This window comes from Dicentrarchus labrax, unplaced genomic scaffold (genome assembly GCF_905237075.1).
Source record: "Dicentrarchus labrax unplaced genomic scaffold, dlabrax2021, whole genome shotgun sequence".
NCBI lineage: Eukaryota > Metazoa > Chordata > Actinopteri > Moronidae > Dicentrarchus > Dicentrarchus labrax.
This window is the reverse complement of record NW_026136705.1, coordinates 27,755,232-27,779,455: the sequence shown is the minus strand read 5'-3', so window position 1 is coordinate 27,779,455 and position 24,224 is coordinate 27,755,232. Positions and strand designations below refer to the sequence as shown.

The 24,224-nt window shown below is 38.9% G+C and overlaps 1 protein-coding gene across 1 annotated transcript; it reads right to left on the bottom strand.

The window, feature by feature from the left end:
- Positions 1–805: 805 nt before the first annotated feature.
- On the bottom strand, positions 806–22,508 carry castor2 (cytosolic arginine sensor for mTORC1 subunit 2). Its single transcript, XM_051401658.1, has 9 exons — positions 22,162–22,508; positions 14,557–14,627; positions 12,740–12,933; positions 9,625–9,757; positions 8,590–8,713; positions 7,971–8,081; positions 5,923–6,005; positions 4,171–4,265; positions 806–3,558 (listed from the first exon to the last, which is right to left on the bottom strand). Exons 1-9 carry the CDS (start codon positions 22,272–22,274, stop codon positions 3,496–3,498), a joined length of 987 nt encoding a protein of 328 aa, XP_051257618.1. The 5' UTR covers positions 22,275–22,508; the 3' UTR covers positions 806–3,495.
- Positions 22,509–24,224: the final 1,716 nt, after the last annotated feature.

The following is a 24,224-nucleotide window of genomic DNA, read 5'->3' as shown; positions in this document are numbered from 1 at the left end:
TGTCTGATTTATTAAACAACCTTGAAAGCACAATGTCCTGGGAGGGTTGCAGCCTGTTGAGGTAAATCTCATTAAAACATTCTTCCTGATACTAACAGTAGTTTTTGGCCCTGGTTTTGTTTTCTTTCTCATTGTTTTGCCGCTTTATTGCTTCTACATTTCAACCACAAATGCGTTTCCTTTATTTTTGTCTGTCATTTAGTATCGAAACGGGCTCACAGTGAACAAACATCATTGCCTTTCTTCTTCTTTTGTGAAAATAGGAATATCGAATATAAAATGTGGTTTATTTAACTTTATGCATGACTGATATCTTTCTAATTAACATTTTTAACAGATCTACCATAGCCACTGCTGTACTCTGTACAAAGAACCTCTAGGGGTACCCGCGCCCCCATTTGAGAAACAATGCTTTAATTTATAGCAAAGAAAGAATAAAGAATCATATTTTAGAAGTTTCTCATATGTTTTGCGTACAAAAATAAAAAAATATTTAACTTGTAAAGGAATTATTCACTAAAGCTGTCATTTAAATGTAAAGTAAAAAGTACAATATAATCGAAGTAGAAAGTGGCAATGTGCGAAAAAATATGTAAATATATGTAAAACATATATTCTAATCTCAAAGTGTCAAAACAAAAGCTGATTGAGAAATGTGATTCACAGTTAATCTCGAGGCTCTGACGACCAGACTGCGCAGAGATGTCACCAGTTTATTGATTAAAAGTACACACTGGGAGGAAATAACAGTGAGAGGACAATTCCTGTATCGAAGGAAAGACAGTAAAAATAACACACCGGTGAAAACTGAGCACTCAACAAGCTCAAAAAGAAAAAGCTTGTTTATTTTTATTTTTTTTTCACACAAGAAGCTCCAAATGAAAAGCTTTCAACTTCTCCTTCGAAATGGAATCAGAATAAATGTCACCTTCCTCGTGTTTTAACACTGATACACACAGGGTTTCTACTAATCACGTCCGATCAGAAGAAAGGTTGATAGGTGCAAGGTGTTGTGGGGGAAAAACAAGAGAAAGAGAAACATCACCAAATGCTTAAGACCAACAGAAATCTCCCCATCTGGACAGGATCCTTCTAAAGTAAATAGCCCTCCCCGTTTTCACATCAGTACAGCAGGCCTGTGGGGGTGGAACCTGCATTAAAGTGCAGACTGGGGCAGGGGAAGGGCAGCTTCAAGACCTAAATGGACACCAGGGCTCGGAGGGAAACGTTCCCGCCCCGTGTGAACCTTAGCTTATGTTTAGCACGCTTGCACTCAGTCATTATTCTAAACACATTGTCAAAGTGGCTCAGTAATTAATTACTATTGTAGATGCAAACATTTTCAGCATTGCATTTTATCATCAGGTCTTACTGCGGGGGTTCACACTGTGAGCAACATGATCAGCAGTTCATCGCAGTGACGTTTTATGTAGCGTCGCAACAGTTTTAATCCACGAGGAGAAAATTAAAGAGAAAACCACGAAATATCCATTTTACTTTTCTGTTTTCGGATTAAACAAATAAGGTATAATGTATTAGTTAGTAAAATGTATTGCCATTTTTATGAACTGTGCCCAGAGCCAGGCTGTTTACCCTTCTTTCCAGTATTTATGCTAAGCTAAGATAATTGCTTCCTGGCTCCAGGTTCATGCTTAACACACAAGGATGAGAGTGGTATCATCTGACTCTCAGCAATTATACAAAACGTCAAATTAAGCTCAACCTGGACTCCAGAATTACTGGATCTTCAGTAATACTGGGGTTGATGTTAAGTTATGAAGTTGGGCTACAACAAATGGTTATTTATGTGGCAGTTGATCTATATATATATATATATAAAAAACAAATTATGATTCTATAAACAACATTTTGTATTGCACTTGTAGTCTGTCCGACTAAATAAAGGATTTTAATAGATCTTTTCTATATAATCAATCTATACATTGTTGGTGACTAATCTCTATACTGTATATTTTAATCAATACAGTACAAAACCAAAGACAAAGACTCCACTGCCGTGTTAGCAGCTCTATTGCTCATTTTAATCTGATAGTGGCTGCTAACATGCTCATAATGTTAACATGCTGTTTACCCTGTTCAGTATCTTAGTGTTATTATGCTAACGTGCACATTTTTTACTGAAAACAAAAGCACAGCTGAGGCTGATGGGAATGTCATTCATTTTGAACGCATCTGACAGAAATCAAACCACAAATTCAAACTTTAACCTGCTGGTGGCGCTACATAAAAAGTCAGGGGATCATAAATGCTAACATCAGCACGCTTACATGCTCTCAATGACAACGCTATGCGAACATTAGCTAATTGCACACATTTGTAAATTTGTTGAGATATTTCAGTAAAAACCCAAAAGAGTCAGATTTATCCTCTGGGAACTTTTTAACATCCATACAAAATAATTTACCAGAGGCAAAATGTTTTAATCTGACCCAAAGGTATTCAACGAACAGTATAAAACTGAGTTAAATAAGTTTTTCAATTTCAGAAATTGTGTCATGAAAATGTTTTTTACTCAAATATCAAAATTGCCATAGATTAACTTTCTCTAGATTAAATAATCAATTAATAAACTAATCAGACTTTCAACCGCGACTCCACATAAATTGAGAAGAATCCATAAAAAAAAAGTTTGTTTAAAACTTTGTAGTCCCACTACAAAGATAAAATCCATCAATCATGTTGCTCACAGTGTGAATTACTTTTTAAAACACTAAAAATAATATTTCTTCATCAAGATCATCATGTTTTCACCAAACATCTGAATTTAACTTCTAAGTCTGAGGGACTCCCGACCAGTCAGATCATTGCTGTCATTAAAACATGTTTAACAGCCACTAAAAGCAAAAATAACCCATCATATTACTCAGCTAGGCAGTCTGTCATCGCTGGCTGTCTCAGAAATTGTCTCCTTCAATTGCACACAAGAATAGTATTTTGACAAAGGCATCGGTTTAGGCATTCAAACATCTTGGCACTGAGAAATGACCTGTGGAAAACAAAAAAGAAGAAAAAAAATATGGAGAGCTTGATATATATATATATTTTTCTTTCGTTTTTTTTTGAGAGTACATTCGTCATCCTTCCATGAGAGGAATTATGTAACTAATACAGTATGGTGCTCATGAGGGTCGGGGAGTGGGAAGAAGCAGCTTTAGAGAGGAGAAGAAACATATTCAGTCTGGTAAACTAATGCAACAACTACCAGAGCAGGCAGTGGAGGGCCCCGAGTGCCAAGGAAGGAGGGAGGGGCGGGGGTAAAGAAAATGACCGAGTAACAAAGGCATCCCTAACACACTGTCAAACTCCCCCTCCCTGCCGTACGCCACCCACGCTTTGTGGTTAAATCCCTTCCTTTCAGAGCCGATCCACAGTAGTCCACTAATAAGCTCTTGGCACTTTTTGGACATGATAAACGTTTGAACGAAATGACTTTGAAAACGGTCGTTTTCATCGTTTTTTTCCCTCCGGCTTCCTTCACTGCGCCGTGCTCTTGGTCCGCAGTGCTCCGATCACACTTTGGATGTTTTCTTCGGGAACCTGAAGAACACACAAGGTTTTATAACCCTCTGAAAGCGGCATTAACGGTTATTATCAGTGATTAATCGTAAAAAAAAGAAGCCCAAATAACGTCAACAAATTTCTCCAAAATCCCCAAATATAAAATGTATTTTAATGTATGACAAGAAAAAAATCTGGTAATTTTCAGAATTGAGAACCTGGAACCATCAAATGTTTAGCATTTGTGCTTGAAAAACGATTAGTTGGATATCAAAATAGTCATCAACTAATCGAACTGTTGTAGCTCTACAGCACATATACAGTATTTCAGGGGTCTGCAACTTTTTTGAAATGTCTAAGTTTAATTATGACATCACATCAATCTGTAATTTTACTTCATCCATGAAGGCGACATACGTAGCAACATTGCAATTATATACGAGAGCACTACAATAAGGCTGCAATCCTTATGAAAATATACACAGTTGAAATCACATAAACAGCCATGAGATGCTTAATAAAGACACAACTGCCAATGGCTGTGAAAGAGGTTGACGATGAGAGGGCGCCTGCAAACCTATTGCTAGTGTGCCATTGGTTTTGGTGCAGTGTTTAATCAAAATGAAAAGCACTGCGAGGTTTCTGTCTTACCAGGGCGTGGTCAAACTTGAAGGTACTAATGTAGTAAGCTGGAATGTCAGCCGTTGCCAGGGGTTCTGATATTTGAGCCACGATGCCGCACTCATCTGCAAAACATTATTTCCAAACGTTACTGGCTGTTATTAGTTTGTACATCATCACTTGAATGTGCACTGAGGTTTTACAGCAGTGTTTCCCAACAGCCTGATCGAATTGGACATTATTTACAATAGTAAAAGTCATCTTGGAATAGATCGTGGGTTTGGTATCTTTTGAGCGAGGCTCAATTTAAAAAAGCTGATGTCACATACTTCTATGAACCAATCAGGATTTAGGGATATTTAAATTAAAATATGATGATAGTTGGGGGCTTGTTTTTTTATATTACCTAGATTATTTGAGATGTAACTCTCATAAATGTACAGTATGTCATTTCAGCGGCGTGGGAGGCGCTCACACCAAAACAATAACACAAGATGACATTGTGAAGTAGCGTGGGATCATGGGAGTTTTCTTCTTTGTTAAACAACCACCATTGCTAATGGAAAATCTATCTGACGGCTGAAATCATGTTCACAGAGAGGTAATGTATTAAAGTTTTATTCATGTCTTCTTTCCTCACTCTCTCACTCTCTCTGTTATAGCAACTAGAAGCGAGCAAAGCAAGGTTACTAAAATTATGGATTTCTCTGGATTTGAACGTTGTTGGAAATAGTTGGGATAATGTAAGTACGAATCTTGATTAAATATATAATAATGATTTTTTAAAAATGTATTTAATGTTATAAAAAAATTAATAAAATTGTTTGTTTTCAGGTGACTTTAAAGGACCAGTGTGTTGGATTTAGTGGCATCTAGTGGTGAAGTTGCAAATTGCAGCCAACTGAATACTGCTCACTTTCCAAGTATTTAGGAGAAACTACGGTGACTGTTAAACTCCAGAAAAACACAATAGGCCTCTCTGTTGGTTTACAGATCTGAGAGTATTTCACTTTGACCAAATCATTTCTGCTTGCTCAAACTACTCTACAATCTTTCCACGTACCCCCCGAAGCACAAGCACCCCTGGTTGGGAATCACTGCAGTACAAGATCCAACACAGGAACCACACGTGTTAAACAAATACAAGCTCTGACATTACATGCTGCGAACATAAATAATGTGACATTCAAGATAATCCACCACAACAGCTTTTATGTGACATTTTCACAAACTGAAAATGTCATTTTAACAAGGTAAAAAAACAATTAAAAGTCACTTCCTATAGAAAGTTATACTCATGAATTGGCACAGAGCTTCGTCGCCAACTGTCAAAAACGACTATTGGCTACAACATGAAATTATACAGTTCTGTATTTTCTCTGTATATATTTACTGTGTTAGCTTGCTTGGATCAGACAGGCGGGCAGCGCCAATCAACACCAGCTGAACAGATTAGTCGCCAGATGCTTTCAGATTCAACACATCAGCTCTGATCCCGACAGATGAAAAAAGTTGTTTAATTTGTTGCCGTTGAGAGATGAAGTCACTGCAGGGTGAGAAATTCTCTAAAAGTAGGTTGGTAAGTTGGAATTCAGAGTTAGATGCTCAGTTTGTGAGTTTTGCATCTGTGCATCAATAATATGAGTATATTTTGTTATACTGATACTCGCATGCACTGTGTTTGGAGATGGGCTCACCTCTGATACTGTAACTGTTAATTTTGCCATCATGTGACCTGGTAGTAGCCATGCCAAACTAGCCTTTTTGCCACATGAAACTCACCAAATCCTAAAGGTTGTCCTCCAATACGAACCATTTTCCAAAGCTCACCAGAAGCACTCGTGAAGAGGACATTGTTTGGAAACCTTGAAGAGAACAAAGTACAAAGAAATGAACAGATTCATTTAAATACAACAGTTACAGGTATACAGCAAATATAATATACTACAAACTGAAGTCACAAGCACTTAAATGATCAGCTTGGAGTGAAAAATCATATCAAAGAGATTTTTATATTGATTGTTTCTACCAGAAATGCTCCTTTAGTCTATAAACCTCTGAGTGGGCTGACTGGGTGTGTATATTTAAACGCTAACCAACCTGTGATGCTAACTGTACAAGATGATTCACAACCTTTTTAAACTGTTTGTGACAACATGTAGACCTGGCTCAAGGTTAACCAGAGCTTCCTCTAAAAACGGGCTGTGTTGTTCAATTTCCGTCTACAACCTTTGAACAAAACTGCAGTTAAGGCAGCTGGGATGTGGGATTCTTTACCAATGAGTATCAGAGAGTGCAGTGACTCCTAAATAGACTTTTAAACATTTAAAATGCAGTGTCAAAACATTGTTGAAGGACAATCAGGTTTATAGTCATTGAGCTGCGAGATGCTGAATGTGGCCAGCGTTGGTACTGCGTCTTGGCTTGGTAATTTCTTCTACTGATGAATTGTATATCTCATGTGTTGAGTGTGCTGATGTTGTGCTCCTGAGTGGGAATTTAGTATTACTTTGCTGTGGTTTGTTGCGGGATGATTGTCATCCTTGGGTTTTGTACTTTTACTATTGATCTTTTATCTTTGTAACCAGCGCATTAGTGACCTCCGCCCAGAGACTACAGATGAAAATCAGCATACATGTATTATGCATTATCCCTGCTAAATAAAAGCTCAGATTTGTTATTTGTAGTACTGCAGAAAAACCATTTGGCATCTAAACTGACTGTTTTGCCATTTGCAGGTTAGGTTTTTAAGCCTTTCAACGTGCTACAGCTGACTACAGCTAATTAGCCATCCAGCCTAAAAACGGACATTAGCACTGCACTGGTGCATGTGTGTACAAATACAGTTGGTTTTATTGGAAATATGCTCAGAATTTCTCTGTATATATGGCTAGATAACCCTGGCATTCTGACTAATTAATGCACCGACAGGGGGCGCTATTATGCAATCAAAAATATACAGAGAGGAGAACAAAGGAAATGTGATTAACAGATCTGAGCTGTGATAAAAAGCATGCCATTTAATTTAAGTTGGACTTTGATGATGATGACGATAATGTTTCTCAGTCAAATGCATTGCAAGTATTGCCTCACTCTACTTTCAAAGCACTTCTTTGTTTTGCTCTAGTTAACAAATGGCAGACACCTGGCGCAGGTAACAGATACTATGCGAAGCTGCAGCAGGCGAAGCTAACTATTAACCATTTAGATTAACATCAGCAGGTGAATTCTGATTCTACTGTTCAGCCCGCTGAATAAGAGAGCCATTATAAAGTAGAGCAAAATGGGTGACCTATTCCTTTAAGGCAGCACATTACATAAACATGGGGACAAAGCTGACCTACATGCTGCAGTAGCAACATATGAACTTTAAAAACACAATGAAAGTTCGGTCCAATTAATATTTTACCTCCACATGGCTTAAAGACAGTACTGCCCCATATAAGGGATACCTCATTTATGAATGGACAATCTGATGCTAATCTGGTGGTAATAGAGGGGATCTGCAGCTGCTTAGGTTTCTTTACGGCCTTTCTGCTTAATTAGAGAGGATACTGTGAGAAAGAGGGGGACGCAGCAGAGAGTGAATGAGTCAGACTGAAACCCACTGTGACTTAAGCACATTGTATATACCCAACTGCTGTGCTATTGCTTAGCAACAAACTAATCACCCCCTCAACCAACAATCATAAATTTGTTTCCCCTGCATAAACATACTGTTTCTGAAAGGTCTTGACTGAAAGAAAACAACATCCTGAAAGAACAAGTGTGGTTAATTACACAGCAGCAATATAAATATGTTGTGTCACGAGGGCTTTCTTCTGCTCAACCTTTGAGTTGTCTGCTCGTCCATGACCAGAGAGATGTAGCCCTCGATCAGGGAGAAGGAGAAGAAGCGGATGTGGCTGGAGTCCTCGCTGGACGCTCCAGGCTCCTTTGGCCTGGAAAACAAGGCACAACACTCAGTGTGGTTGAAGCAGTGATGCTGAATTTCTATTCTCTCAAAACACTGTTTTTTAATTTCTACTGAACGAGTAAATCGTCTGCGATGTAAAACCAAAGCTCACGATATATATGTCCGATCGTCAAGTCCACGTCAATTAAATATTTCCCAAAGATGGTTTCTGTCTTTTTAAGGTAGTCCTTATTATGCTGACATAGTGTCAACCACTGCTAGCATGGCTAATAAAGATTGAACTCAAATAATGTAATTACAATTACTGCTACACGACATCTTTACAACAAGGTTATTTGGTACTGTAGATAAGCTCTTCGACACATTAGTGCAACCCTCATTAGATGCTGTCCATGTCTCCTCATTTTTCATACGAAATCTTTTCACTTTGAGCTCAGAGTTGTTTTGAAAGCTGCTCACACATTCCAAACAACACAAAACAGAAAAGGCCTTTGTCAGTATCCGTATTTCAAATAAGACGGGCTGATTCTTACCCTCCAGAGTAAAACATGACATCCATGAGCAGGGTGGCTACAGAGGGCAGTGTGTCTGGGTCCAGGCTGGTCACACAGAACATGTTGCTGGGACTAGATAAGGGGTGAATGATTGGACGGGGCACTGAAAAACAAAAATACATGAGAGTTTATAAGCAGCAGAATAGCAGAGAGCCATCCTAATATAAGGTCTATATGGAAATAATGAGCATTCAGTGTCATCATATTTGTGAACATTGCTGTCAAATGAAACCAACACGTAGGAGAAAAAGTCCTAAAAATGGAAAGTTTGAACCTCTGCAACCACTGATCAAACTCCATCTGCTAATGAAGCTCCAGAACAAGCTTATATTGACCTTGAGGTGAGGCCTTGAATACCTTTTCAGACTGTTATTTCAAACAGTGTTAGTTTTGATAAATAAGCAGTTCTTTATGTGCCAGTTCACTTTCACTTGAAGTAATTACAACAAAATTCCTGAATACATTTGCATTTATTTGTTTTGCCAACAGTAAAATGTGCAAAAGACAATGTGAATTTATTTTGTAGCTTATACTTATATGACTGATATATATCTATCAGAAGTTTTTTCCTATTATTATTATTATTATTATTATTATTATTATTGTTGAGGTACTTGTACGTTACTTATGTATGTATGTATGTATGTATGTATGTATGTATGTATGTATGTATGTATGTATGTATGTATGTATGTATGTATGTATGTATGTATCTCCACTGTATACTGGTTCACACTTTAACTCCCAGCTGTAACATTAAAGTAACACTTTCAGATAATGCATCACTATTTATAAGGGTCTTAATAATTTAAATGTGCAATCCTTTGACATTAACACGGCAATTATACTGTATACAGAGTATGATACACATATTTTTACATACTTCCTATGTTGTTATATATTGTAGTATTATGCACATGTTTTTACATACTTATTTCCTTGTGAATTTCTCTTTGTTTAGCAACTGGAGCAACTGATCGATAAACACGCATAGAACTGTTTGTTTGCACCTACCAAGTTTTGGCTTCACAAAACCATTGGTGACTCCCAGACTGTGAGCAGCAACAGTCTCCCCGTTGACCACCCGGAGCAAAGTGAATTCGGAAGACAGCGTGTGCATGACCATCGGCAGGTCTCGCTCCCGAACCTGAGGGCAAAAAAATGAATGAGGGGAGTTGAAAACAAACACAGTGAAGAATCTCTGTGAATGCTGTTTCTGTGTCTGAGAAAACATTGAAAGGGAAATCCCACATTCACACATCACTACAGTGAGTTATTTTATAGTTAAATGCTATAATTTACTTCTCTGTGTACCCACTCTCTTGCCTGGCGTCATCTACATTTATTTCTCTTAATGACTTCCTACAGCTTTCAATAATCTCCAGAAAATGGGCTTGGACTGTTTATACTCAGAGCAAAGAGGAGGAAATCTTGATACAGCAAGAGTTGTTATCTCAACACATCTTGTGGTTGCACTGTGAGTTTTATGGATGTGGAGAAAGTGGTGTATGTATCTGTGACTTTGAGGAGAAGAGTACATGCAGTACATCACTAAAGCTAGGCAGTACAGGAAGGCAAGTTTATCTGTACTGCACCGTGCAAACACAAAGGCAATTCAAAGTGGCACAGAAATTCTTCGTCATCCAAAATTTATACACAAAGACAAAAATCATTTAAATTATAACGGAATGAATGAAAGAATAATAGGCTTCAGTGCAGTAATAAACTGCCTCAAACTCAATCCAGGGAATAAAAGTACAGATGAGAAATTAATCAAAGTACCAGGAAAAGAGGAGAGTTTGAAAGCAGCTAATGCATTTTAGATCATCATCTAAAACAGCGACAGTATGATCATATCATCCTGCTTTGATTAAATCGCAATCCTTTTTTATCATCTGGTCCTCGTGGAACTGCTGTATGATTTGTATTGTGTGTATACGTGGAAACTAAAGGTCAAATGATCACCACAGATATTTAACTTAATCTTTGAGGGACCTATAAATATCTGCAGCAAAATTTATAGAAATTAAGTTATTAGTATTATATTAGTTTTGGAGCCATCTTGTCTTAGAGAAGGACATTTGTCAAACAGAAAGTCTGGTTTGAATATGATTGAATGGAAGAAAGGCTTCTCTGCTCGCGGGGAAAAAAAACACAAAAAAACACACAAAAATAAACAAAAATAAAAAATAAAAATCATATATTCACCGATTTTAAAGGGTTTTTTCCTGTTTCTTTTTTCTAATTTAGTTGCCATGCAGACCAGCACCTCACTATCAAATATAATGTCTTCTTTGTTGTCTCTGATACAAAGGTGATCTGTGGAGCTGGTCAAAGTAAGAAAGGGATAAAGTACATTTGGGTGTGACAGAGTGTTTCTTTACCGAGGCTGACAGCTGTTACTTGAATAGAATTTCTGTGTGTGTGTGTGTGTGTGTGTGTGTGTGTGTGTGTGTGTGTGTGTGTGTGTGTGTGTGTGTGTGTGTGTGGAGAGAGTAGAAGGTAAAGTTGCATGTGAGAAACCGGTGTGTAGGGGCTCTGAGCGGCTTGACTCAGTCAGGATATACTTAAGGCTCTCTTTAAATTAGTGCATTCAACATTTGGGTCAGGCTTTACCGCTTTATGTAACACAAAAGATCCTAACAGTGAAAAAAAAAAAAAAATACACACATCTTAAGCCGGTCTATCTTTTGGTCTCCTCAGAGATTCAGTAATGCAATCTGACACAGTGTGAGACAAGAACAGAGAGAGAAGATAGGTGGTGGTGGTGGGTGTGGGCGACAGGGTGAACGCAGCAGGTTTTTGCCTCTTTTTTTTATCCAATATACCAGTAATTGGGATTGTGGGTAGGAGCAGCCAGTGTGGAGACAGGAAACAGGCCTGAGTATGATACCTGGAATTCCAGCAAGAGGCTGAGCTGCTGATCCCCTTTACGTAACAGATTATCAACATCGACACAGGTTTTTTTTCTTTCATTTTCATAAACATGCCAGAGCTGCTCAGCAGACCTTGTTTTTCCACCAAAGCAAGGCAATAAAAAAACCCTCCCTGTGGACAGAAAGGCTTCGGTATGAGAGAGAGGATTTCTTCCTAAATCAAAAGGAAGTTTGGCTGTGGAAGGTACACTATATCCAACGTTATTGCTTTTTCATGTCGGGGCACTGTGTGGACATGAACAGTTGTGTTGCCAGTGGTTGCATAATAGACAAATAAATAATGTGACTCTAGCATGCTGTGAACCTGATCAATAATCAGACATGTATGATCAGCTTTCTAACTGCACCCAATGTAATGTTAACGCAATTTGAAATCATATTACACGCAATGAGTACATAAAACCATGTAGGGCTGCCCCCCTTATAGTCGACTTAACCGTTAGTCGAGGAGAAGAGTCTCAGTTGACGCACCTTTGGTTAGTCGGATAGTCGAAACTCACTGCGCCTTGTCACCAGGATGAAAGTATCAGAGGATTTTTGCAACAGGGACCATTTCTCTTGTTACACAGGGAGTCACTTATCGGTGCACTGTTGCATATGCTAACAGTACTAGCTGCTGTCACAGCCTCCAAGACCAACAGAGGCCAGCTGACTTACAGCGGCTCCGACCAGGACTAAGACTCTGGGTAAGAAGACAAGGCGGGTCCAGCTGCGAGGTGAAGTCGGAAGTTATTTATTCTGTGTTTTGAATGAGACAGGTGTGATGTTTACACTGTGTTGAAATAAATGAACCAAATTCAGTCTCCTATCTGGTTGTTCACATTCAGAACCCCCCCTAAAAAAATGTTGTTTTATATGTGGGTAAATGTGTGTTGTCGTTGTATGGTAGGACGGTCGCGAGGGAAGTTTTGATACTTTGGAATACCTGAGCCTACAGGGTGTTAACACACTAAAACACACATTATGGGTAGACTACACATTGCAAAAACCCTGTGAGCTTTCATATTCAAACGTTAGTAGGAATTTAGTTGGACTAGGATCAGATTCAACTGTCTCATCTGACACTGTTGTCCACTGAGTGTGTCAGACTGCTGTCAACCAAACAATGTTGATGTTGTTTCAAAGTAAAAAAATAAATAAACACTCCTGAAATGGTACAAAAGCAGTATTGGAAGGTTATTATGCACACTCACCAGAATGAAGTCCGTCTGATACGTCGACAGCATGAAAACAGAGATGTTGTGGTCGGCCAGCGGTGCAATGACTGATTTAGCAATTTTGGTGACTCCGATGGGCTGCGAATTGGAGGCGTTGCCGCCCCCTGACACCACGTTCAGGGCCAACCACGTGGCATCAGCAACACTGATGTGCTCTGACTGGGGCAACTCTGAGAATGAGAGACAGTCATGTCAAAAAGAGCGGCTGCAGCATTTCTGTCACAGATACCAATAGGCCTTGAGAAGAGGTGGCTTACACTGATTTAGCACTAGCTACTGTAAAAGAGGATATTGGGTTTGACACCACTGACTTCTTTCTTTCACTTATAGTGGATGTAACACACAGTTGTATTTATAATGTACAACAGTGATTTAAACTGCAGTCAGTTCATGAAACGTTTATCCTCCTTCTGATCACCCAATGTCTGCAGACTCTTTCCAGGAAAAAGGTTATGATACATTTCTGGACAGAATTAGAGATTAGATTAGAATACATTGAAAAGAAACTGGGAAGTTAGGGTGAGTAATGAGCATGTGTAATGGTTGTTCCTCATTTTTGATGAGTTCTAGTTCCTGTTTTTCGTCTTATATACACATTTTTAAAAATACTGCACTATTGCCAGTGCCTTTTTTATAAACTGGAATTATGTGAAATACAATATTACTCACAGCCTCTACTCTTGGTTGAGCAAAAGAAAATTACATTTTTTTAAACAAAATGGCCAATATTTGCTGGTTCTAGATTCTCAAATGTGAAGATTGCACGTATGATCAGCTTTCAATTGCATCCAATGCAATTTTGCAATTGGTATACCACTGTAAAACAAACCCCTTAAGGACATCCCTTTGGGTTCTGGGAGGTGGCTAAGGGCGTTTTATTTTATTTTCATCGACCATTAGTTCTCTGGTTCTTGACAAGCCGCCCTACAGAAGCTGAAAAGGTTCAAGCCCCCTCAATTTTTTGCAATCATTAACAATGATAGGGGAGCCAAAAGTACAAAAAAGTTTGGGAATCACTGTCATAGACTAAAACATTAGTTGATTAATCAAGAAAATATCAGCAGTCTCAGCCATAATGTAACTAATCGTTAGTTGGAGCACTAATAACAGTTACAAAGCCAGTTAAAATACGGTAACATCTGACAGCATCGCAGTAAGTGCACAAAAAGTCTTTAATCTCACAAGATCTCGTCTGAATTATTAGCCAAACTCAACTTCAATCTAGTTCAGTTAATCAAGAACGTCTAATATAAAGCAGGTTAAGCAGTATATTAACCTAACACTAACATTTAAAGCATGTTCGCCTTAATAAGTTACTGCCAATGTACTGGATTTTATAATAATTCTGAGACATTGTGATATTCACTTCAGTGTTTAGGCCTAATCGCCCCTTATAATGATGCATATGAACCTACTCTGTCCATATTGAAAGGTCCGAAAAATGTCTTTAGTCTCTTCTGGCAATTTTCAAGAATGGATCCAACATTGCAGGCTTGAGTTTCATTGCTGAGTTCACCAGAAAACAGGCACCAACACACCCAGCACCAGTCACCAGTAGAAAATACCTGCACCAGTTATGCAACACACAGCCTGTAGTCTCCAGGGTAACTAAGGAGGGTCACCCTGGAAAAGGGTGTGTAATGACATGGATTCAGCTTGGCCTCACATCCATAATGACAAAGTGTGCTCAAACACTGACAGCTGAAGAGAATCAGAGATTACACAATGTGATCTTTTCCTGCCGGATCTATGGTTGCCACAGTGACTTTAAAGATCCACAAAGAGAGGCCCACCTTTAAAGCCTTCCTCATCGACGATTATGGTGTAGTCCTCCGGAGTCTCTGTCAAACTGAAAAACTTGCATCTGAATAGGAGAGATAGAGAAAGAGAGGACAGATCAAAGTGGATACTGTATGTAAAAAGTTGGAGAAAAGCTCTGTGTTGGATATGGACGTCATTTCTCAAACCTGTCTGACAATAACTGTCTCCTCTAGCTCTGCTGCTCCCTCAAGCATTCATAACATACACATCAGATAGTCTGTTTGGAGAATTAAGGAGACAGTTTCATATGAAAAGATGCATCAATGAGATGTGCAGGGACCAACACAAGACCGCAACTTTGCCTGTAAATGTCTACTTTATCATTGTATATTGAATATGAGGCTCATAACTGAACCATCAGTAAAGCACAGCGCTGCTCTGCTCCCAATATAAACCTCCCCAAACGCTGTGAGAGGAATCTCAGTGATTGAGAGATGTTTTTAAATATGCAAACAAAGAGATACGACCTAAAAATATCACATATGTCAAGATTAATGATGTATTTTACCTCGATAACAATAAATGCAGCAAAATCTTTTTAGCCATGTAGTTTCATGGAGCTATGAATGTCAGTCAGTTAGGGCTGCACAAATAATCAAATATTAATCGCGATCATGATTTTGGCTTCTCACAATTACATGAACATGGTGGTCTACGATGTTGATGTTTAAAATGCGTGCTTGGCTCATAGAATACTCTGCTTCATATCAAATCAAGTCCTTCCTACAGTAAGAGCCAAGTCACTACGGGTGATTGAGATGTTACTGTTTTACTTCTGGGGAGCTGTCATGTTGCTGCATGCACACTATGCAGTTACAGCCTGGATACTTTCATTCCTGGAAAAAATGCTGTATTAAGTTACTGCTAACGAAAACCTGCTGCAGCTTCACATTAAAAGCATGTAACTGGAGGAAACACAAGTTGACTTTTATTTTGAAGTCAGCTCGTCACAGGAAGGGAAGAGAGTGTTGTCAGTTAGCTCGACGCTGGCTGCTATCGTGTGCACAAAACAAAGACATTATTCGACAGCGGATCAGTTTGAAATGCTAGTGCTCTGTTATTGTGAAATAACTGATCTCAACATTGATCAAAATAATCGTGATTAGCAGCCCTTTAGCAGCTCTTTTGTCAAAACCACCCTTGTTCTGAAATAATTTATGCTGTCTGAAATCCAACTGTCAGGATTTAACACCAAAAAATGTTCTAAAAGGGTGAAGGATGCCGGTTATAATGAGATAAATCATACTCCAGCACAAAGGACAGAACTGGAAAAACAGCATGCACAACACCACTGTGATAATCATATCTTTACAGGACAGCTACTGAATGCTCGCACGTCATATTTGTCTGAAAGGTGTGAAAAACAACAGGGGAATAACAGAAAAGACTCGACAATGCTTTCTATGGGAACGGCGGCGTTTCCTCTTGGAATTAAATGAGCTGTCAAGTGTCACTTTGACTCGCAGTGTGTTAGAGCCAGGACATTAGGATGATGAGCACAGGAGTTTTTGTCTTGTGCCTGCCTGGTTTAATAATACTCCTCTAATCACGATCATGTCATTATGAGCACTACTTAATGACTTGCTTTATTATATGACAGTGTTCCATCCAGATCAACAGTGAAACAGCAAATCACTGCGGAGATTCAGTCGCTGAGGGGGACAGCACTTAGGCTGCATTACTCACATTCTGTGTGTAAGCAAGGAACTTCACTGCGAGTCTTTAAATAAGTTCATACAGAGAAGGCCCGCAAACACACAACCTCATCCCTCATACAACACAAATAAAACACAACAAATGTGCACCAATTCATTTCTTTTGAGAGTTGTTTATTTAAGTTCACGAGTTGAATATATCTCATAATGTGTTGTCATGAAGAGGCTAGTTCAATATATCCACCGTTTATATTCAGGGCTGGGGATTTTACATCAATAAGTATCAAAAAGATGCTAGATTCTGCTTCATCTAAAGCGGCATTAATAGATTTCTGTGGTTATCAGTTGCCTATTTACCAAGTGTAAACCTGACATGACATCATCCATTGGTTTGTGGAGTACCGTTTTGCCTTTCGTCTTTGTCGGAGCCAGCGGAGGTGAAGTACTGTGAGTTCAGCGTACTTTTGATTTGTCTCAATGCAGTAACAGAATCTTGATTTATATTTGATCAGCACTGCCAAGTTTGACAGTTTGATCTAAGTTTTGTGCGTTGAGAATGAACCTGTCAATGACAAAGTAGACACGCAATAAAGCATACCCTGCTTTATGGTAAATTTTACTCTAAATGGGACCAGAACTTTAGTGTTCATGTGGAGTCGTGTATTAGGCCTCCTGATGAGTACAGGCCTTATAGTCAATCTCTTTTATATTATCCTCTTGAGGAATACACCGATTTACCAGCCGAACATCGATATTGGCTGATATTGTTGACGGACATCGGCCTATCGGCAAATAAGACGCCATTCATAGATGTCAGCAGCCAATATTTATCTGTTGTGTCGAATCACTTTGGAGCTGGCTAAATGTTTTGTTGGTTATTTCCAACTAAGATATAATCAGAAATAATCACCTCCATTTTCCAGCACAAATTGCACGTGTATACGAATGTCCTCCACGCAGCGGCAGTGAGTGGCAGTTTGGCTCTGCGTCTCATATCTTGGATGAAAAGAGAAATAGACTGAGCTGCAACAAGGCAGAGATGCTTATCTTTGTAGCTTTGTTTGTTTCTCTGGCACAAAAGGGGAATAAATGACAACAGAACAAACATTGGTATCGGCTGGCGGCCAAATTGTTATTTTAAACATCAGTATCGGGCCTGAATTTTCATCTCTGCCAACTTTTGACAAAAATATCTGGCAAGTCGGTAACTTGTCCGTCTGCAGGTAGTGTGCCGTGAGTTTATGAGAGGATTTCTGCCAAAAACAGCTCCTGCTGCTGGAAACAAAGTTGATAAGAGTGTTGGGCTGGAAAACCAAAACAATGAGCTAAACAAGGCTAAAAGGCTCAGAGTGGTGACGGATCCAATATAATATAATATATATAATAAAACAAGCACACCAGCTCCAGACGGCGATACAACTCTCCTGCTACTATAGCTAACATCACAAAAACAACATATCATGACTAAGAGAGGAAGCTGAATGTCTGTGGGCAACTCATTTGACGTTACCTGACACACAAACCCCGACTGGAATGGCTGGAATAACAAGTTAAGTGTTGTGCGGCTCGGTCCAATCCACTTTCTTTGTTTCCAATTTAGAATTGTATTACCTAGAGTCACTCACCCCACCTTTAACTAAGGCACTGAACAAGTATTGCAATGGTGCCAGCGTATTGGTATCATATTGATAAAGAAACTCAATATTTTAAACGATAACCAGCCGGTATTCCTAGTCCTTCAGCTCTGACCGAGTCATGAGATTTTTATCGACTTCCTTTATCTTGTGTGTTTTCTTAAAATAAATAAAGTGAGCACTGTTGTGAATGCATGCAAAAAGAGACGACAGGTAAATCAACACCTAAGTAGTGAAGAGAGGAGGCACAATACAGCACTATGATAGGGACAAAAGCATGCTGTTGAAGGGGCTTATCAATGAGAGGAGGCATCCATGATGTGCCAAGGTTGTTGCTTCAGCAACGTAAGGCAGAGGACCATAGACTGCAGGGAAAGGAAAAAGCCAGTAAAAGAAACTAGTTGCAAAAACCAGTGTCATCTAAGGGACACTCTTGTTCTGCAGTCACAGAATATAAACCTCTGTAATCATTAATGGCTGGCTGCCATGACCACCCAAACGTTCAACCTCAAACAAGTGGCACCACTTAAGAATTTGCCCCAACAACACTAAATCTTGTGTCCAGCTAACCCTGGGAAGGTTGGAGCCCTTCGGGGTTTGACTAAATTCAACCGAAGATAAGGAAACTTTTGTTTGTCTCACTTTACTGTCACTGTCTTTCCTTAGAATTTCCTCAGACATTTCCTACTTGTGATAACAAAAATGAAGTGAGAGCAAACTGCAGCCTGAACCGATGCTCATATTCACGGCGCTCAACTGACCTGAACACCACAGGGGGGAAATTACAACAAAGAAAAAAGTCCAAGCAGAAAGCTAAAGTTACAGGAACTAAAAGTCAATTGTTTACAAGTGCTGCTTTACTTGTAAACAACCACATTCAGAAATGACTGTTAACATGCATGCTGTAGGAGTGGATGCAGTTTAAATAGTTTGAATGTGTTATTTAAGGTGGAGGAAAATTAGATATATCCTGTGAAAGAAAGCTGGTCAGTGATTAGAGAAAAGTAAGAACTTCAAAATCAACTGTTATCTTTCAAAGTCTGATGAACTATAGATTTCCTCACCTTTATCATTGCATTTTTTTTAATCAAAGTATTCACAGTTCATATCTGAGTTCTGTGAAAAGGAGCCTGTTATAGCTTGCCTGTGTGAGTGACCGTATCAACGCTGCAGTAACACGGAGGGACAAACAAGTTGGCTGAAAGGCAAAACAACACGTATCATGTGTGTCCACTTCCTCATTGAAATCGACACAGTTATGTTCTGCATCTCCAATTTCAGACACTAAAAATGTGGCGGAAACAAATATCAGATTACTGGAAAACAGGAAAATAAATCAGCCTATATTCTCATTATCAGTATATATGTAATATAAGTAATCAGAAATAACAGTGAAGAAATGATTTAGAAATCCATCCGTTATGTCTCGCTCAGCACGTATCTCATCATTCTTTTGAAAACACATTTAATTGACCTTATATGATCCTCGCCAGGAACATCAGCTGATATACAGTTACAGCTATTAGTCAAGCTATACTCTCTATTGCATTATGTTATTAAACATGTGGTCCACTTGTAGTGCTATGAAGTCCACAGTTTTTTATGTTGAAGGCAGTCAGCCACTGATAACATAAAAAATGAACACATTATGAATTTATCTTCAGGGGGAAAGGAGTAGAGGTGTGTTTTTTTACATAGTGAATGCCATATATATTATTTACTGAGGGTGGCTATTGATAAGGCCGTCATCTACTCCATTAATTATGGAACGAGACTCTCTCATAGGCCTGGCCAATAAAACACCAGCAATATGTATCAGCATACTACATCGACAGCAGTAAGAAAATCACTCAACATACACATTGATAGTCTCACTTAAATAGCTCATAAACATAAATCCTATCCGTCAATAATGGAGGGTGCTAGCAGTGAATCACCATAGCTGCTTTCACCCTTTGGGGTACGCAGAAGGTCGTCAGTCACAACCTACATCTGTTACATCTCAAGAAATATTCCACAGCCAGTCCACAATACTGCCTGACAAACAGGGCTGCACGATGTGGTAAAAACACCCTATTGTGATTATCTTGTGCAGCCCTAACGACAAATCATTAACATTTAAATGACTACCTGTGTACCTTGATAAATAAAGCAGTTACATTACAAATAAAGTGGCTTAATTCACACTTTTTTCATTAAAGAGCAATAATGACTGATATCGACTGACATTAAACATTTTATCGTGATAACTCTTTCAGCTACATCGCCCAGCTCTAATCTCTCAGGTTCAGTCATGCAGACAGATTCACAGGTTTCAGCATTAATGCCACCACACAACAGCAGACAGCTGAGGGTTAAAATAATGACAACAGACAATATAGCATTAGGTTTGGTTTTAGTTACCTCGAACGATCGACTTTCTGCTGACGTGAGGCATCCACGTTTGTTTGGTTTTTGGGCATCTCTGTGTTACTTAACACCAAGTTGAATTTATCTGAGCTTTCAGTGAAGTTTCCCAGTCGTATTTATGAGCTGGACGTTGAAACGAACCCAATTTACAAGCCTGAAACTGATAATTACGACAACTCCGATATCACATGAACGCAGCATTACCACCTCTGCTGAACTGGTTTCTGGTGGGTAACCCTGCAACACGCACTGATGAGGGCAATGTGTGCCTCACAAAAAGCATCATCTAAAGTAGAAATTCAGCTTATCGTTTGAAGTCGAGAGCAGATTATGCAAACTGATGTTATAGGCCGACGCGTAGCTCTGCAGCTTCCCTGAATGGACTTCAAATAGCAGCTGTGGCTAAAACTAACAGGTTCTCACTTGGAAAAAAAGAGAAAAAGGTGGTGGAAAAAGCTGGGAAATCACAGAATATATGTGTAATTATTACACTGCAGCAAGCTTTGACTACAAGAATCGCTAAAAGCTACTTTGGAGAGATGATGTCGTTCGACAAGAATGAAGAGATGACTCCGGTTGCAAGGTGTGCACGTAGAAAAGATCACACTGATTAACATTATTCTGTACAACCGCATTACTCAAACTGTCTATATGATCAAACACAGGAGGATTACGCAACCAAGGAGAACTAAATGTGATTGGATTCTGTTTTGAGTTTGGAACTGAAACAATTAACCGATTAGTCGATCGACAGAAAATGAATCAATTAATGGTTCTTGTCAGTTTTTCCTGTATACATTCTCAGGTTCAAACTTATCTGATATGAGGATTTGCTGCTTTTTTTCCTGTTGTGTATCATTAGAACATGAATATATTCAGGGTTTGGACTCCTGGAGGGACAAAACAAGACGTCGCCTTGAAGTCTAGAGTCATTTTATTGATCAGACGATTAATAAAAACTGATAATGCAAAACATTAGTTAGTTGCAGGCCTATTTAGGTGAAATCCAGTGGGTCATTTTTATTAGTAATCTTCTCAGCACAGGAGAGAGAGGGGGGGGGGGGGAGTATCAGCTCACTGCCACACTTGCACTGCTGACTTTGGTAACAAAAAAACAGCCAGTGTGCCAGTGACGTGAACTAATTTGCTTAGGCTAATATTAATAGACTGTGGTGGTAATAAAAACTGCACAACAGAGCAATGACAAGTGTAAAAAAAAAAAAAAAAAAAAAAAAAGGGCCTGCTGGGATGTGACTGCCAGAGCTGTTTTCATTAAAGTTTCCTCCCCAGGCTGAATGTCCACTTCACAGGACTTGTGCTTGGAAACATGTTATAATTTTTCCCTGAGAGAAGGAAAATAGAGACACACACACACACACACACACACACACACACACACACACACACACACACACACACACTGGCGTCGACCCAGCTACAGATGGCACAAAGCTACAAAATGACACTACAGAAACAAGGATAGGCCTAGAAACTGGTGGCAGAGACCAAAACACACAGTCCGGGCTGCTCTCTCTCTCTCTCTCTCTCTCTCTCACTCACACACACACACACACACACACACACACACACACACACACACACACACACAAAGCTGCATTACCCAGCATTAGTGCAACTGCAACAACTAGCTGGAGCACAAATGAACACGCTTTTAACACACAAGTACATGCAGCTTTCTCCCCCCCCCACACACACACACACACACACACACACACACACACACACAGCATTAGTTTGCTACAGTGTTAACAGCAGGACCCTTACAGTAAACACGTAGAGCACTGTGGAGCATGGGGCAGAAACACAAATGCCACAGTGTGTCTTTCATGTAGCTGTCGGGCTCTGGGAAGTTACCTACCTTGTTTTGGAGGCCAGGAAAGCGAGTTTTATTAATCCGTGGGTGCAAATCTGGATCCCCTCTTTCTCTATACTCGCCACTTTCAAGCTGTGCTCTAAAATATGAAGCTCCATCTTTTACGTCTTCTCATTTGAGGAGCGACTAAAATGTAAAAAACAAAAAAACAAACAAAAAACAAAAGCCTAAATACTTTCAAGTAAGATGCATAAATAAATAAATACACACATACGGCAGGCTTCGGGGCGTTTAAATAGAGAAAGAAACAGCGAGGCAGGGTGGAATAAAGAAAGCAAAGAGGTACAAAAAAAAAAAACGGACCTGCTGTCAAATCTGCAACGGAACCGCTCACACTTCTGGTCGGAGGTTTTCAAAATAAAACTCTACAGCACATTAAGCCAGTGCTTCCCAACCTCTTTTCTGACATTGACTAAACTGACGACTGACTGAGTGGCATATGTTATGGATATTTCATAGTACATGCAATGCAGGTGATTTCCTGTGAATATTGTGAGTTTTATTGATATTTTTAGGGACATTTTATACAATTCTCTGTTTTATGTATTTTAAAAAGATTTAACAATAATACAGACTTCATAGGCTTCACTTCTTTTCAAATCTTTCTTCACATTCAGTGTTTTCTTGACACTTATTCTATTGGCTTTAACTGTGTGCTCTATTAATGCAGGATGAGGCTGTTTGTTGGGGAGTGAAAGCACCAGCTTGTGTTCAGGTCTTCGAAGTTTAGATCTTCAAACGTTTTAGGTTTTCTTACACCCTTTAAAAAATCAAGAAGGTCTCACGACCCCCTGTGAAGCTTTGGCGACCCCTAGTGGGGGTCCCGACCCCTAGGTTGGGAATCACTGTCCTAAGGGACCTCTTTTCTATCATTGCACCACTGGTTGCCTAGCAACTGCTCAGAGCCAAGTGGCACAAACCTCCATATAATTATATATATAATATATATATATATATAATATTCTATATTCTTTGCTAAATGACCACCATTTGGATGAATAAATATTATGTCCGATGTACAATAAATAACATTTTTAACCTCCAAGTTAAGTTCCAACTCTGTTTTCTGTCCAGGTAATTTAAATATAGCCATATCTCCTGGCTTGTTTATTTATTTAGTTTGAAATTATAATATGAATCACATTCTTGAGTAATGTCCTTATAATTTCGTTATATTATAATCCTTCTGAAGTATGAGTTTAGTTGACTTTAGCTGTTACAGAGTTTATACACTTCATCAAAAGAGATGCTCAAATTAAATAAAACTTAGATAAAACACAATAAAACATGAAAAAAGAAGAAAATAAATAAATAAAATGAAAGACCAGGACTCATGACCTCAGTATTTCTAAAATCCTAGCACAATGTTCAAACAGACACTGAATTTGAATGGCATTTTCTAATAGTTTCAGTCCAGGTGCTTTTATTCTGAAGACACAGCGGAAGTGTTTGTGTGAGCAGCGCCCGGCAGCTTGTCAGACCTGTTAAATGGGAGAGCAGAGGACCGCTGTTCCCCATGTTTGCTCTCCGACTGGAATAGTTAGCAGCTGGTCGGACTGAAACAAACAACTTGCCATTCAAACGAAGGGGGCGGGTCTGCAGTGGAGCCGGGCATCATGGGAAATGCTGTTCTCTGTGTGCTGACTTTAATTTGTTTGATTTTTGTACCCTTTTCTTAAACCCACTCCAAAATGTAATAGAATAGGATGATACAATTAGATTAGGCAAAAATATGCAAACAAATATCTATATGAAAGCATATAGTGTTATATTTACATGATAATGCAATATGTAATATACACAAACGCTATAAAATAATACAATAATATGAAATACGGACCTTAAAAAGATAATGTGATAGAGTATATAATGTAGAATACAATAAAATATCGAACATACTGTAAGTAAGAAGTAAGAATATAGTGATAAATATGACTACACAGTAAATGATTTACAACTACTATTACTCCTAATAGTAATAAAAAGAATAATATAAAATATAATCGAGATCAAGGTCCAGATGTTGTCCTTGTACTTGTCGAAGTCCT